This window comes from Camellia sinensis, chromosome 3, assembly GCF_055761805.1.
Source record: "Camellia sinensis isolate YWXY chromosome 3, ASM5576180v1, whole genome shotgun sequence".
NCBI classification, from domain to species: Eukaryota; Viridiplantae; Streptophyta; class Magnoliopsida; order Ericales; family Theaceae; genus Camellia; species Camellia sinensis.
This window is the reverse complement of record NC_138963.1, coordinates 126,014,680-126,032,218: the sequence shown is the minus strand read 5'-3', so window position 1 is coordinate 126,032,218 and position 17,539 is coordinate 126,014,680. Positions and strand designations below refer to the sequence as shown.

Genomic DNA, 17,539 nt, shown 5'->3' with positions numbered 1-17,539 from the left:
CTCGGGATTTTTCTCCGATTATTCTTCCTCAGAGTTGCAGAATCATGCTTCTTCAACTGATTCGTGAGCAACATCAATGATTCCTGCTACTAAGGTTTTACTCGATGTGCGATTTACCCTCTTGACATTTGGAAATGAGCACACAACCTCCTTATGTCTTGGCACGTGTTTTGCACTTGTTAACTTGGATGAAATTTCTAATGGTGCACTTCAGTTCACAAATAAGGGGTTTATGTGGTTATTTTCAATTTCCAAATGATAGAGGGGTAATCCGCACATGAGCCAAACTATAAGCCAGTAAAGTGAAATTTTCCCTATTAAGTTTTAGTACTCAAAAAAGGGATATGTCATGAGATTGCTGCATTGAAGTGAGAAGTCTTTGGAGGAGAACCTTTTTATGCTAGCTACATCTGACAAAACTTAAGAAAGATAAATGCTTTCATTTTTATCTTTTAAGTTTACTTCATTGGTGATTATGACTAGGTTGAATGCATCATGCCTGTAGCGAAATATGGTTATGATATTGCTGTATAATTTGTTTAACATAGATACTTTCAGATGTGCAGTTAACTTGCCTGGTGATAGAAATTTTATTTTATGCAAGCTGTTACCTTGTAAAAGATGCTGTCACACAAGACATCTGAAGAAATTATTGGAGAAAAACTTTGGTTGCATGTTTCTCTTTTAGGTTTTTTAGTTCAAATGGTTGAATCAATAGCCACATGCTAGGAAGCAACGACACACCCGATAGGCTTGTGTGTGTGTGTTTGTCATTGACAACCAACGAACCTATCCCAACATGTGTAAATTTTTTTTTTTTTTTGGTATTTAAAATTGAACACACTTTGGACATGTGAGGAACTCACTTGTGTCACTGAGACAAGTGGCACCAATATGGGTCTCTTTGCACAAGTTTGAAGGAAAATTTGGGGCGAATGAGTAAAATCAAAACAATGCATTTATGGCTATTAAATCTTTATTTATTTGTGAACCCTGCCATGCACTTGTCTTGATATTTTGGAATTGTCATGTTGATGTATTGTATTGTATCCTTGTTGTGTTTCCACATTTGTGCTTCTTAAAAGTTTAGGAGACATGACCCTTTTAGTAGCAGTATGAGATGGGTTTGATTCATACACACACAACACATTTAATCATTCATTCGAAACATTTCCAAAGCATAGAGATTTAAGACTCTACACTAACTGTCATACATCCATAGTGCATCCTTTAAGACTAGACTAACACACTATAATTACTGGGTTGTTTTATGGATTTTATTTAGGTCTAGAATAATTTAGTTGTCGAAGACTAAAAAATTCTTAATCTTTTAAGTAATAGTCCTAATAGAATTAGGAGAGCCAACAACCTATAAATTTTTATGTGATCATGTTATTCTTGATTGATGATTTCGTGGCTGTTAAGTGTTGCTTTGTGCAGTCTTACCTTAGGATTTAACTTCTGAATACACTATTCTTGGGGTAAATACACTATTCTTGGGGTAAGCTTGTCTTTTAATTCCAAACTCTATCTAGTTACACTCAATCAACCCGAACCACTTCTTCTACCTATAGCCCTTCAGCTGAACCACTAAACTATAATTTACTCACTGTTTAGGCCCTTAAAAAGACTGTTATCAAAATTCAGCAAGCTGACACTTTCGAAAATCAAGTTAAAACTCATCTTTCTTTAGAAACTTTAGAGAATTCTTTTACATTGTAGAACCGTAACCCTAGAAGCTTATTATAACAAAATACCACTACAATTTATTTTGTAAGCTGTTTTAGGTCCCAATTTTCTAGTCAGTTCAATATCAATAGTTACAGATGCAAGCTTGTCTTTTTATCTTGTGTTTGGTTAGCTCTGTTATCAGAATTTACGATTCGCGATTCGATACGCAATTTTTGTAAAATCGATACGAATCTATGAGTGAATCTATTTTGGAAGTGAATCTCTAGTGAATCGCATGATTCACAATCGATTCACGATTCGATTCACTTTTTACGATTCATGCAATTTTTAAAATTATTGTGTTCGACATATTTTCGACTCATTTTTTTCATCTTTTTAGTGAAAATGACATAATACAACTTCTAATAACATTTAATACCAAAATAATCAACATATATATATGATTTGTTGTTATTTTAGTGATCATGGAGTTTTTTATAAGATCCAATCAGATTCAGTCAGACCTAACATATTTTTAACATTTCTTCTCATTTTTTTCCTCTTCAAAAAATTGTAATATATCTTCTAAAGATGTTTAAGATTAAAGTTATACTATGAATAATCTATTATTATTTTATTAAATTGAATATTACATATGTGAGGTCAGTTATACCTTTTAAAATGTTTTAGGCTTTAACATAAAATATCCTAAATAATCCTTTCTTATTATTTGCTCACTCTTACTTAGAAAAGTATATATGCTTATTATCCAAATATCAATATCATTGTTAACTATTGTTACTTTAGAAATTAATAGTTTGTCTATTTGATTTTTATCTTTATTAAGAATGGTTGATAAAAAATATCTAAAAAATAAAAAAAAAAGGTAAGATTGTGATTTTACATAGGAATCTTTGTTAACTTCTTACCTATTAAATTACGTGATTATCTTTCAAAATAACAATTTTGTTGATTTAAGTCTTAACTATTTTATATTTATAAGATATATTTAACATCTAAATGTGTAGATATATATTTTTAAGTAATTTAGAAAAAGTGACCGAATCTTTACGATTCACGATTCGATTCGATTCGCGATTCGGTACGAGACCATTTCGATTCGCGATACGAATCTCGATTTGACAACTATGTTGGTTAGTTTCTAAGGGCTCACATTTTTCAGAGGCTAAATTGTTAGGTGCAGTGTTGCAAAGATTTTTATGTCTTTGTGCAGACATATATATTGGTAACTTTTTGGTTTTAATCGGTCTTGGTAGCGCGATTATCTGTTAGCTGTCTTGTCTTGTCTCATTGTTGAGGTCTGTTGTAAGCATCATCTTGCTGCTATAGTTCCTTCTGTCACATGTTCTTGCCTTTCCCAATATGATAATTACAAGATTGTTTATTTTGAATATTTTTATTGACTAAACTTGGGTTTTTAGGTCTTTCATTCTATATCCTTCAATGTGTTTATTATTTACAGGGTGGAGGAAAGACCGAGGTTTCTGGCTCACCAACAGAAAAGGCCATTCTCGAGTGGGCAGTCAATGTACCTTGTTATTTTTCCTAGTTAGTTATTTGAATTTTATTTATTTATTTCTGTTGGAAGAATATATTTAATCGTTAATATGGCTTCGGCAGCTGGGAATGGATTTTGATGCCATCAGATCAACTTGTTCAATCATCCATGCCTTTCCATTCAACTCAGAGAAAAAACGAGGCGGCATTGCATTAAAACTGGTAATAAGGGCTGCATATATTTCATTCAAAGTATTTATTTCTTTATGTTGATTGTTTTCTCTTTTCATTTATTTGTTTTTTAAAAATGTTGGTCATAGTGCTTTAAATTTGCATGCAGTATTTTTCCCTTTTGTCCCATTTGAACTAAGATATATTGGTGTCATGTGTTCAGTCTCATAAGTTTGTTTCAAGCACTGAGGAGACTGGTTAAAAACTAAATATAGATGAAGAGGGTGTAGGAGATTGTGAGCGCAAGCCTTGGGTAACCAATGGGATAAGCTGTGAATCAGGACAGGTAGTCGTATTTTTTTTATCATGGTTTTAAATTGCATTATTGGCTGGTGTAATGGTATCAGGAGTATCGGTCAATGTGTAATGAGAATTGAAAACTGTACTCAGTATTATTTTCAAACACTGTAAAATGCGAAAAAAGGGGTCATTGATAAGCATCAACTGACCCTATTTATCACAATTTGAATGTTTCTAATTATTTTTGACTAACATTGTGGCACCTAAAAACATGGTTTATAATTTATATTGAATGCTGCTTTGAAGGAAAATAGTGGAGAATTTCATCTGGAATAAAAATTTCACTATTTAGATTTATTGGAAATGCAAGTTGATTGGATTATTACTCTATCTCCCTTCGGCTTTTTCTGGTGGCATGTTCACCTTCAGCCACATATTTTAATAAACATAGGGAAGTTTGTTTTACACCAAGAACCACAACCTTAGATCCCGTGATCACACTTGAACCTTCAAGTTTTATGCCCCAAATGAGTAGACAGTAGATCTAAATATTTTACAAGTGGGGAGAAGCAGCAGTGAGAGAAAGAAAAATGGTGTAAAATGTGACCCAATTTATGTTTGGGTGTGTTTTATGCCGACAAAGGCTGTAACGACCATATCGGTCCATAACGCCTGATACATGGTTCAAATTCTAGAACTTAGAAGAGTTTGTACATGATTTAAGGCCGGTTTTGATCCATTAAGGGATGAGATGAGACACTTGTTTAGAGTGTTATCTCATTCACAAGGAGTGGTTAATCCTTCAATTCCTATTATAAGTACTCCAATCCAATCCACTCTTCAGCTGCTAATATTACATAAAGAACCATTCATAGACATACGTTAGGATTGCTGGGTTGACAACTTAACAGTGCATCTCCTCTCTTTCTGCATCACAGCTGTGTCCGGAGTTTTTACTGTCATGCCAACCATCACAGTAAAGAAGCCATTGTATTCTGGTTCTTCGCAGTCAATAGTTCTGGTTCATTGCTCGTTTTAGGTCATTTTAAGGGTTGTAATGCGAGGCTGTGTTTGGGGAGCTCCATCGATTAACAATGTAGAAGCTCCATCAATTCCAGTAGATCTCGTGGGGTGAGATATTCTGGTTTGTTGCAGTCGAATATGGGGTGGAGCATAGGGTTGTCTTTTGTGGCAACTGATGCAATATTATCATGATTATTTTGACATCTTGAATTATTCTAAGATATTTAGAGGCTTGATATTACCCAATAAGTAGATTAATTTTCTTCTCTTTTCTTGTTTCTAAACCTAATGACTGGAAGAAAGGAAGCAGTAATTATTGTTTGTCCCTTGTGTTTACCGCCCAAGACTTGATTCAATTTGATAATGTTAGAAACAAAACCACTTAACTGGTTTTGGGTACTATAACCAGAAAGTTAGGTGTCCATTTGCACCTCTACGTATACATTTCTTTGGTGTTTAAAATGTTGGTGAACTATTATTGTGTTTATGCATTTAGATTTTATCAAATCACAAACTATCTGACAAGCATCTAGCATGTGAAAGTAGGATCAATGCATGGTCATCTTAACTGTTATGCATGATGAGCTTGATAATTTTAAGGTTGTACACATTGTCATTCGGTTTGAAAGTCACATTCAAAATGCCACGAGATATCTGTGCAGTGATGCCATGATTTTCTGTTCTAACATGTTTTCAATGCTGCTTGATCTGAAATATGCAATTATATCATTGAAACATCATGTGGGAACACTGGATTTATCTAAAGAATAATCATATCATTTGCATTCTTCTGTGCCAGCGGTAGTAGAATGTTGTTCCTTATAAATTCTAAAATAGTTCTTCTTCTTGTTTTTTTTGGGGGGTTAATGTTTACAGGCTGACTCCAAAGTTCACATACATTGGAAAGGTGCTGCTGAAATAGTCTTAGATTCGTGTACAAGATACATTGATTCAAACGATCATATCATACCAATGGATGAAGATAAGGTTTGAGATAGTAGTCCTTTTTTCCTATTGATAGTGTGAGGCATTAATAGTTACACAGTTGAGGCCTGTTTGTTTAGTCAAAATGATATTTTTCTCCTTTTTTTCCCGTTTCTGTTTGGGCGAAGGTGATCTGTTGAAATATGAGAATCATAGAGTACCTTGTTTCAAAACTTTAAAAAATTATAAAAACAGAATGTGCTTGCATTCAAAATTGTAAGTATTTGCGGATCATGTAGTCATCTTAACAATTTTTAAATCTGAGGTTCATTTTGTTATTGCGGCTTGTCTGCAGATGACATTATATAAAAGAGCTATTGAAGAAATGGCTGCAGGAAGTTTGCGTTGTGTTGCTATTGCTTATAGATCTTGTGAAATGGATGTTCCAACTGATGAGGAGGACCTGGCTAATTGGGAAATACCTGAGAATGATCTTGTATTGCTAGCTATTGTTGGTTTGAAGGTATAATTGTTTTTTGCTGTAATTGTATATTCCTGCCTCTGTTTCATACCTATTAGACGACGACTTCTTTATCCAAATCACAGTTTCTGAGTTCAAAATAGAAAAAAAATCAGACACATTTGTGATAGTTTCTAATTCTAACTAGTGCATTATAATGGGGCAAGGACATAATTGAAGGATGTGAAGCACTATTTATCCTTATTTGTTTCTTGTAATCAGAAATGTTATGTACCTAGAAAATGTACCCAGAAAGGTGCCTAGAATTTGAATGTATGGTGTGGGTTTAAACTTGTGTGGTGTAGGCCATACACCGGATGAGTCTGATCCTTACATTTAAAATTCTGGGCACTTTTTTGTGTATGTAATTAGTTTACAAGATGATTCCTTTTGTGAATATACTTGTATGACTATGAGTTGCTATTGTGCCACTCAATTTATGATTTTCTCATCATTGCGTGCATTTGTGGGGTAACCAAGACAATTTGCAATATTATGATGCAGGGTAACCAAATGGGTTGGCTCCCTAGGGTAAACAAAATAACTTCAAATAAGAAACAACTCTATGAAAATTGGAGTTCACAGTAGGGATCGTCTCTATATACCATGGTTACTACTTACTATTTTCTTGGAGTCCTGGAATGCAGAACTACCATAATATACAAATAGATATTATTCTTTATTAATTTTCAGTTTGGCAGAACCATTTTTGGTGTTTTGGAAGTTTGATGTGATTTACATAGAATGTACCCATTGTTTTATTCCTGATTCTAGTTTTCTGAATTTATCTCTCATTATTACATTAAAATAAATTGAATTTTTTGGATTTGTTGTGTGGATGATATTTTTAGTATTAGATTTTGTACTTAGAATACCTCATTCTTTACTTGATGCGTACTTTATGTTAACTGTATCTACCAATATTCAGAAGTTCTATTTTATTTCAACTTTTGTTGTCACCGATCCAATGTATGGATATATTAAAATTAATTGCACTGGACTAATTATTTTAATGAAGTCAGCACTGGTCTTGCTCAGTGGTTCTTTTATTTATGGTTTCATGTGAATTTTGTGGTACTTTTCATTTCTTATGGTATTATTTGAACTTTTCTCTTTTATTTTCAGTAATACTAGACAAGCTTCCTACTTTCACATTAGCATATATATTTTGTAGGATCCTTGTCGACCAGGTGTGAAAGATGCAGTTCAGTTATGCACAAATGCAGGCGTTAAGGTATTTTTTATGGTTTTCATCCTTGTTATTTATTCATCGTGTGTAAAGTTTGTCATTGTGTACTTTTTGTATGAATTAATATTATAATTTTCAAGAGATCTGTTGTTTTTCTATTGCAGTAAAGTTTTAAAGCTAAGTAACAAATATTTTCCGTTTTCTTTTTATTTTTTAAATTTTTTTATGGAGAACCAAAAGGTTTGCGTTTCTGGTCTTGTTTAGTGCAACACGACCACTGCAGCTTTTTCTTTTTGTCTTAAGTTGGTGTATGAAACAATTTTTTTGTGTCGGCCTCCTTGACGCATGGCTTACCAATGTTTAAGGTTTTTTCATATAGATACAACCAAGTGGAAAAATTCTATTCAAACTGAGATGGTATTGAACAGACCTTTTATGTTCTTGTTAGTCTATAATGTCTGATCTCATGGCTGGATAAGGTGTGAGTTGTCTTCTATATTCTTCTGTTATTTGGTCTGTTTGGTCCTGATTCTTCATTTGACCTCGTATTTTGCGAGTTTTGGCAAGTATCTCTGTTGGAAGTTATTCAGATTTTAAATTTTATGAATTTAATTTAAAGTTTGAATGTTGCCAATCCAATCTTACCCTAGTGAAGAATGGAACAGGAAAACTGTTTGAGATGATATAGCATTTGGTATCAATAGTGTATGATTTTCTATGATTTATCGTGTTGTATATTTTTCTGCCCTATGATTGACCATTTCCTAAGTTTTTATTTTAGGCTTTCATTGAGCTTTTAACAAAAAAAATTTTTATGACATGATGTGGTAAGGTTGTGAACTTTGTTCAGATGAAAAGTACATTGCACTGGTAGATCAGTTATGGCACCAACTAATTGCCAAATTTTTGGTTGTGGTTGGGTAGATATTTATTTCAGTATATGTCATGCCTTGATTTTAATAATTTTATGTACTGCACTATTTAACCAAATAAAATATAAAAATTATCATACAACAGGCAGGGTCACACTATAAACTGACCACCCCTAAGTTTTAGAAAAATTACAAGAAGCTCTACAAGTCTGGCATAATTACATCGATTTCTCTTTTAGTAAAGATAGAACGACCAAAATTAATGTAGATGGTTTGTAGACCAATGTTTTAAATACCGGACTGGACTAGCCGGTTAAACCAGTTGGCTCGTGAACCAGTTGGAAAACCGGTATCTTTTATGAAAACTGCAGTTGAGCCAGCACTTCGTTCAAACCAGACATGGATCAGTTGAACTGGTTGGGTCATTTTTCTTCTCCTTATTTGTTTTAATATTTTCTTTTCTTTCTTTCTTCCTGCCTTCCTTCCTTCCTTCCTTCCTTCCTTTGTTTCTTATCTATCTATCTATCTATATATATATGTTAAAATTTTGACTAGAAGCTGTCTTCAATGATCTCCTCTTTGAGGAATCCTGTTGAGAGTTTGAAAATATTGTAAAAGACTCTTCATATTTTTAAGAAGAAATTTCTTCAAAAAGAACCCAAGAACCCATGTGGGATTCAATTAAATTGTTTGAATAAAATTTATTGGAGGGAGAGTTGATATCTTGATATCCCTCCAAAATTAATGCTACACCTTCAATATTGTTTGAAGGGAACATTGAACATTTGGTTTGCCTCCAAAATTAAAACTAATGGCCTTTTAAAATATTTATGATGCTTTTTATTTTATAAATAAGGAAAACATTAGAAGAAATATTTAAAATAAATTAACATTTTTAGGTAATTTTTTTATTTAAAATTTTAATACCTATATTTATTTATTTATATATAATTTTTAATATATTTATGACATCATAGTTCGATTCTAATTGATGTGATAGTTGAACTAGTAAGCCATGACTTGGTCCTTTTTTTGATTCTCGTGGAGCATTTGTTTTGAGATGCTTTCTTAGATGTGATACGTATTATTCAGTTGAAAGAATAGTTTTCAAATATGGAATGTGTTGAATATCATGTTGATGTTTGTATATACCTTGCAGTTTTTATATTGTTTTTTCTGGCTCAATTGGTTGAAAATAAAAATTTTATTTGAATAGGTGCGTATGGTCACTGGTGACAATATCCAAACAGCTAAAGCAATAGCTTTAGAATGTGGGATTTTAAAGTCAAATGTAGATGCTACCGAGCCAAATCTCATAGAAGGGAAGGTATTCCGCGCATTGTCAGAAGTTGAAAGACAAGAAATTGCTAACAAGATATCGGTATGATTTGAAGACATTGTGCAACAATATCTGTAAATTATGTTGTTGTGTGCTTGCGCGTTATAACTGAAGTGAAAATTTGCTAATTTGGCAAAGAATAATGACAAGCCATTTGACTCATAGGTAATGGGAAGGTCTTCTCCTAATGACAAGCTGCTGCTTGTGCAAGCATTGAGAAAAAGGGGCCATGTTGTTGCAGTCACTGGAGATGGCACTAATGATGCTCCTGCACTACATGAGGTATGACAGAATCTTTATGATCTGATTGATGGTAGAGCTCTGTGGATTGATCTATGCCATAGATGAACTTGTATTTAGGTAGCATGTGTTCCACTGTCGATATATTCCACTCAGATCTACCCTACATTGGAAGTTGGAACTAATGACACTCAAATTTGATTATCTGGTCCATTTGAATTTAATGAATGGACCACCATAAAAATAGTATGTCAAGGTTTTTTTTTTTGAACACACTTAAGTGGTGGGTGTTTGCAGGGTTTCTGATATGTGTGTTGATCTTGTTGATAAACCTTTATTGCCCATCTATTCTAGTCTATATTAAATGGACTCTTCAAAGTAAATCAAATACTTGTATCAAACACCCAACACTTGGACAAGGTTGTGGGATATGCCAGACTTTCTGTCGACACTTATATATTTGTATTTGACACTACTATTATATTTATATATTGTAGTATAATTGCTATAAAATGAGTAAAATATAGCACCATTTCATTTCACATAACAAATTAAAAATATAAAATATGACATTTTTATGCCAAGTTTGCGTACCTTTAAATTTGAGGTTTGGTGGGTCTGACATCTAGATGTGCATCCAACACTCATACGCGAGTCAATGTAACATAGGTTTTGGCCTCAGTTTTTTTGCACTCCAGTTTCTTAATTTATTATGCTGGGTATTAATTTGTCAATTTTAATAATTTTCTATTCACATGATTTGGTAATTGTTTTGGAATGTAGGCTGACATCGGTCTTGCCATGGGTATCCAAGGCACAGAAGTTGCTAAAGAGAGCTCGGATATAATAATTTTAGATGACAATTTTGCCACTGTTGTAAAGGTTAGTTGTTGTGCATTGCAAGCATTCTAGTTTTGATTACCAAACCAAACCAAACCGAACTAAGCCTTGTGTGCCACTCAAGTGTGGTCGGCTACATGAACTATTTTTTGCCATTTTACTGTGTCAAGGGCTATATGCTTAGTTACATTAAATAAATTTATATGTTTTTTAAATACGACGTTCCATATTAGTTTAGGTCTTTCCCTCCCCATAATTTTCATTTGTGGTTGATTATATTGCTCTTCCTTACCATTGATGCTATAGGTCTTCATTGTACATGATCAAATCATCTTAGTCTATTCTTTATTAACTTATATTCAACTGGTGCTACTCCTATTATTTCACGAAAATAGTTGTTCCTAATACTATCTTTCCTAATCTTACCACAAATCCATCTACGCATTCTCATCTCAGTTACAATAATTTTATGAACTTGTTGTTTCTTAGTTATCCATAATTTTGTCCCATGAAGCATCATTGGCCTTATTGTTGTTCTATAAAAATTTTCATTTAATTTTTTTGGCCTTCATCGATCACATGATATGCCAGACACACTCTTGCACTTGAGCCAACCCACTTTGATTTTATGGATTACATCTTCTCCAACCTCACCATCCTTATTAATAATAAAAAACCTAAGTAAGGAAAATGTTGATTGTTTGCTTTCTCTTGATTTTCAATTTTCACTTCTTTATTTCTACCTATCACTAAAATTTCATTCTATAAATTCAGTTTCATTTTTACAAATTTTAAATGTTTTTTAGTTTAGTGGTAATTTCTTCCTTAATTTCATTTGCAAATAACATACACCATGGAATATCATTCTGAATATATTTAGTTAATTCATTCATAACTAAGGCTAATGGGGAAGGACTCAAAGCTGACTCATGATGCAACAATGATTGGAAATTCATTAGTTATCATAGTCACAACTCCATCACACTTGTATTTTATTGCATCAATATACCCTTTGGTCATATCCATTTTCTATAAAACCCACCATCTTATATCTCTAGATACCTTATCATAAATTTTTTATAAATATATGAAAACTATATGTAGATCTCTCATTTTCTTTCTGTACTTTTCTAGTAATCTTTTTAGTAAAAATATTGCATCCATAGTTGATCCAACGGGCATAAATCCAAACTAAATCTCTTAACACTATTGTTATAACCCTTAAGTGATGCTCGATCGCTTTCACTCACAATTTTATTGTACGACTCATTAATTTATTTCCTCTATAGACATTGCAATTTTGGATGTTTCTTACATATAAATATAGGTATTAAAATAGTTTTTCTTCACTCATTAGGCATTTTCCCAGTTATTAGAATCTTATTAAAGAATTTTGTTAACCAAGACATCCCCTCCTTACTTTAGCTTTTCCAAGCCTTAATTGGGATACGATCTAGTCTTAATGCTCACCTGATTTCATTTTCTTGATTGCAAATTCCACCTCAAACTCCTTTAATTGACTATTTTTTAGTTCCATCCATGCTATTATATCCCTCTCTTTCTAAGTTTTCTAAATGTTTTTCATTTATCAGTTTCTCAAAATAAATTTTCTGCCTTTTCTTAATATCTCCATCTTTCACTTACACCCTCAAATCCCCAATTTTTATACACTTAAGTAAAATCTCTTGTTTTCCTTTCTCTCAATTTATACTTTTCTCTATCTTTACTGTCTAGTCTAGCATAAAATCATCGCAGGATTTTAACTTAGCATCTCTAATTGTCCTTTTAACCTCCTTTTTAGCGAACTTGTCGAACTCTTAAAATTTTCCTCATTTTGCCACTTTCTAAAACAATCCCCCCTCCCCTTTTTTCACTACAGCTTGTATCACACTATTAAACCACTAATTATCTGGGGTCTTTTTCCCTTTGGCATTTTAAGGACTTCTTTCGACATTCTTTAATGCATTTTGCCATTAAATTTCACATCTTATTAACATCTCTTTCCATGCTCCACATTGCTTCTTTAAATATTTGTAATTTCTCACCTTTCCGTTTCCACGATCTAGTTCATGAGTTTTTAATATCTTTTCTAATTTGATTTTGCCCTTTAATGTATATATATAATGAAATGAAAATCTCTAAAAATCTTGTTGACTGCCTTTTTATGCTTCCTTTCTTTTCTTAAACTGATGACTACACTAACTTTTTTTTGAAAAATATTTTCTTCTGGATTGTAGCATGTGAGAATATGCTGATTTCTGCCGTTTTGAACTGAAAAAATCTCAGCAGTTCCATTGATACAGCAGAACAGAAACAAAGCTTTATTAATTTATTTTGTTGCTTCAAATGAAAAAGGATGTGAACATGATTGGCTCTAGCAGTTTTAAATCCTTTTTTTTTATAATTATTTTATAGTTTCACTAGAACGATGGCTTACAGCACCTTGTCGATCCCAAAAGCTGGATCTGCTGAAACCCAAATCCACCTGAAAAGGTTACAGTACATTTGTAACATAACTCTATAAAGTTTATTGGGTTATTTTTCTAATCTTTGGACAATTAATTTGCTAGAAGAGCATATTATAATAGGTTGGTTAAATGAAGGCCTGACAATTGTCCTTCGATCTGCCACAGGAATTTAGGACCTAACCATTCATCTTTTAATTTGTAGTTCCCCAATATTTTGTCATGTATGATATTCGTAGGAGTGTAATTGGGACCTAAGAAACCAATCACTCGACCTTAATTTTTTCTTGATATGCCATGCACAGCATCTTAATCTATATGGATAAGTGGGATGGCACCAGAAGTAATAATAAAATTAGAGTTAATAAATATAAAATCGACAACTTTACTGTCTGTGCAATGCAGGTAGTCCGTTGGGGCAGGTCTGTTTATGCGAATATTCAGAAATTTATCCAGTTTCAGCTCACAGTTAATGTTGCAGCTCTTGTAATTAATGTTGTGGCGGCAGTTTCAGCTGGAGATGTCCCATTGAATGCTGTACAGGTTTGTTAAGACTCTCTCTCTCTCTCTCTCTCTCTCTCCATGATAAAGTGTCTGTTGGTTGATGTATTTTTTCCTTTTGGTTTTCTTTGTACAGCTTCTTTGGGTCAATCTTATTATGGATACTCTTGGAGCACTTGCGTTGGCCACTGAACCACCAACTGATCACCTCATGGATAGGCCTCCTGTTGGTCGAAGGTTTGGCTTCTGTTTTTGATATGTATCATATTTACAAGAAGCACCATGGAAATACATCAATCTAAATCAATTGCCCTACAAAATCCAAAACTTCGTTCTAGATTGATACCACCCGAGAACCACCTATACAAAATGGCCAAAATTCTACTCTTCCAACAAAAATAGGAGTCTCTCAACTGCATCAATGTTCTCCTATTGCGCTTCCTCCAGATGCTCCACATAACACCAATTCATAAAGTCATATAACCTTAATCCAACCTTTTTTAAAATACCCTCACACTTCAAGTTTACTAAAATACCAATTCTTCCAATTTTTGTAATACTAACATATCATAAATAGGAAGCTAATCCAATTTCAACCAACCAACAAATTTGATATAAAATTCATAAAATTATATAGGAACGTATGGCATGAAATTATTTTTGAGAAGCTACTATATGCCTCAAATTCAAGTACTAGACTTAAAAATCACATAATTTACTTAAGGTAGATGTATTCCTCCAACTTTTTGAGTCATTATCACATTTCACTTGGAAGATCACATTGTTCATACACTAACTATTTTGCCAATTCTCACATTTCCTTCTACACCGGCATGCATACTATTCCAACATAATAAGTTACAAGTGTTTCCTCCTTTACTCTCCATTCTTGATTAAAAAATAGATGAACTTCTAGCCAAAGGTTGACTTATTGGGGCAGGCATTGGTAGATGGTTAAAAGCCTTACACTCATGACTCACTACCCCAATTTTGAGGTTTCCATAGAACCTCAACTCTAACCTCAAATGACACAACATAACTGAGTTAGATCATAAAAGATTTAGGAATTTCTCTATCTGCTGGCGCACATCTACTCTTGCCCTCGAAAGAGTGATGTAAAGAGAAGGTTGGCTTGTCTTCATAAAGAGTATCAATAATAATTGCAATGTTACCGAATCCATCCTCGGTCCAAAGCTAAAGGATATTGTATAATGCCATTGTTTGACAACAATAAAACTTCCCCAAAAGTTGTGTGGTCCATCATATAGAGATGAATATTGTGAAATAATGATATCGTCCTTTGCATTTTTTTTTCCTCTAGTTTTATCGTTGGTCTTCTCATCATATTGTTTGTGCTTGATTTTTGTACTGCACCAATTCCTTTGTCTTCTGCTCTTTTCTCAGGGAACCTCTTATAACAAATATCATGTGGAGGAACTTACTAATACAGGTGTTTTTTGATTTCTTTTAGATTTACCGCAGCTAATCTGTTATGAATTTCAAAAACTCTTGTCCTTTGGTTCTCCTTTTCCATAAATGCTAATTGTCATTTGTGGTCGAAAAATTACAGGCTCTATATCAAGTCACAGTTCTTCTTATCCTCAATTTCCAAGGCAGAAGTATCCTGAATTTAAAGCATTACAACCTTGACCACGCTACTAAAGTGAAGAATACGTTGATATTCAATGCATTTGTTTTTTGTCAGGTAGATGTACTGACCCAAATAAAAGAGATGAAAATGGATTGCAAGCTGTGATTATGAGCATGCGGAGCACTTGACTACATGCATTATTATTTTTATTTATATCTTCCTCTCTGGTCAAATGATCCCATAATTGGGACTTCAATTAAGCTACAATATGTGTCCATAGTGAACTGATATGCCCATTACTATGGAAAAAGTGTTTCCTTCCTTTCACTATGGAAATATATCTAATGTGATTGCATGGCCATTTTATTTGTCTTTCTGTTCTGTTTTTGTTTTTGTTTTTGTTTTTGTTTTTGTTTTTGTTTTTTTAATTAAGAAAAATACTCGCACATAAAAGAGCTAACCATTGAGATTGCAGATTTTCAATGAGTTTAATGCTCGGAAGCCAGATCAATTTAATGTATTCAAAGGGGTGACCAAAAACTATCTTTTCATGGGGATAGTTGGTCTAACGCTTGTGTTTCAGGTCTCTCTCTCTCTCTCTCTCTCAGTAAGTTATGCTGCATACATGTATGGCTTTGTGTGTCTAATTCCTGTTCTTTATCAGATCCTTATAATCATGTTCCTCGGAAAGTTTACCACTACTGTCAGGCTCAGCTGGAAACTGTGGCTTATTTCTGTTGTTATTGGCCTTATCAGGTAAGTCTGTTTAATGGTGATGAAATGTTGAAGTACAAATAACTGATGCTTCCAAGACATTTGTGATTGGTTATAATATAGATGTCAACCTCTTCCATGGCTCCCTTCCCCCCACCACCGATGTACACACACGCCATCCTGGCCTCCGCATGGGAGCGAGTGTGAACAAGCTTTTTCTTTTTCTTTTTATTTTTTCTCTCAAATGATATGAGATTCATTTGAAAGATAATTTATTTTTTCACATTTAAGTTTCAATTTAATCGCATTTAATTGCTAAACCAATTTTAATTATGAGGGAGTTGGGTGTGAAATTATTTTACAAAAATTAATGATTTGTTTTTCACCACCACTTTTCTTCAACCAGTTGGCCTCTTGCAGTAGTTGGGAAGTTCATTCCTGTTCCCGAGAAGCCGTTCAGCAAAATGTTGCGTCGACGAAGAGCTTCACGAGGTAAAAAAAAAAAAAAATCAATTTTCTCATTGGTTTGGTTATCAAGATGCAATGATTTGCTTGCTTGCTTGATTAATTTGACATAAATTCCTTTGATTTCAGGTTCAATCAACAAGAGGCAAGATGATAATGGATGAAAATAGAACACTTCCAGTTTCTGTTGCCCCTCTCAGTTAACAGGGTGATACAAGGGTTATACACAAAGATGTAAAAATGCAGATCCACGAAAGCTTAGTGAAACTCGTGGTACTTTATATTAATATTAAAAAAATAAAAAGAATCTGCCGGCTTTCTAGTTGTTTCTTGCTTATTTCCGTCCCTTTGTTTTGGATAAATTTGTAATTTCATCTTGTTCTTTTGCTGAAAATCTGTATCAAATGCAGTTGTGAAACTAAATAATGATTGCAATGAGCTTACTTGAACCGATCTCGGTTTCATGTTAATTTGCATTCTACATTCGCTGAAGAATGATCTGAGTTCTCAATCCAATGAAAAATGTGTTTGCTAAGTATTTTTGAAAGCGCATTTAATAGACAGGCTTTCAAGCTATTTAGCCGGATTAAAGTAATAATTTTTTTTTAGCACTATTGTTAAATATTCTTGAAAAACATGTTTACTAAACACGTCGTTATGATTAATTAGTTAATTAAAAGCTTGTAAATGCTTTTAAAATGTGAGCTTGTTTGCTAAAAATGCTGAAAATTATTTTTTAACGAAAAAACAACCTAAGTTATTAGTCTTGGCCAAGGTAGCATAACTTGCTACTTGGAGCTCTGTTTGGAGGGATGATGAATGAATGATTTTTGCCTCACAAAATCAAGTTTTCCACCTTTTTAACTAAATTGTCAAACAAACTCAAATTTTGCTCATAACTTGTTATCCGGAGTAATGTTTCTGAGTTATGTTTTTTCTTGCAAGTTTCTATGCTCAAGAGGAAGCTGCTTGCCCAGTTTAATTTACAAAGGATATTAGGTCCCTTTTTAGTGAAAAGGACAGTCTAAAGTTTTTTACTTCATAAACTTCCTGAACAAGAGATGCCTACTTCATGGAGGACAAACAAATTTGTTTTATTTATTTGTTTTTTAACAATCTTGCCCTTTCATGTATATATGCGAGATTTGAAAAGTTCTCTTTTATCGATTGTGGTCCATGTAGTTTGTAGTTGCAAG

The 17,539-nt window shown here is 33.2% G+C and overlaps 1 protein-coding gene across 14 annotated transcripts in view; it reads left to right on the top strand.

The window, feature by feature from the left end:
* The window catches only part of LOC114302126 (calcium-transporting ATPase 10, plasma membrane-type), a 70,904-nt gene extending 54,091 nt beyond the window's left edge, over positions 1-16,813 (top strand). For all 14 annotated transcript variants that reach the window (XM_082920690.1, XM_028247101.2, XM_082920688.1 and 11 more), the window contains 16 exons: positions 3,155-3,220; positions 3,313-3,411; positions 5,560-5,670; positions 5,963-6,130; positions 7,302-7,361; positions 9,405-9,569; positions 9,693-9,809; positions 10,551-10,649; positions 13,478-13,615; positions 13,710-13,810; positions 14,978-15,023; positions 15,144-15,278; positions 15,640-15,747; positions 15,829-15,920; positions 16,285-16,370; positions 16,473-16,813. In XM_082920690.1, the coding sequence (XP_082776816.1) occupies positions 3,155-3,220; positions 3,313-3,411; positions 5,560-5,670; positions 5,963-6,130; positions 7,302-7,361; positions 9,405-9,569; positions 9,693-9,809; positions 10,551-10,649; positions 13,478-13,615; positions 13,710-13,810; positions 14,978-15,023; positions 15,144-15,278; positions 15,640-15,747; positions 15,829-15,920; positions 16,285-16,370; positions 16,473-16,507 (1,626 nt within the window). In that variant the 3' untranslated portion in view covers positions 16,508-16,813. The remainder of the gene's footprint in view (positions 1-3,154; positions 3,221-3,312; positions 3,412-5,559; positions 5,671-5,962; positions 6,131-7,301; positions 7,362-9,404; positions 9,570-9,692; positions 9,810-10,550; positions 10,650-13,477; positions 13,616-13,709; positions 13,811-14,977; positions 15,024-15,143; positions 15,279-15,639; positions 15,748-15,828; positions 15,921-16,284; positions 16,371-16,472) is intronic.
* The last annotated feature ends 726 nt before the right edge of the window (positions 16,814-17,539 follow it).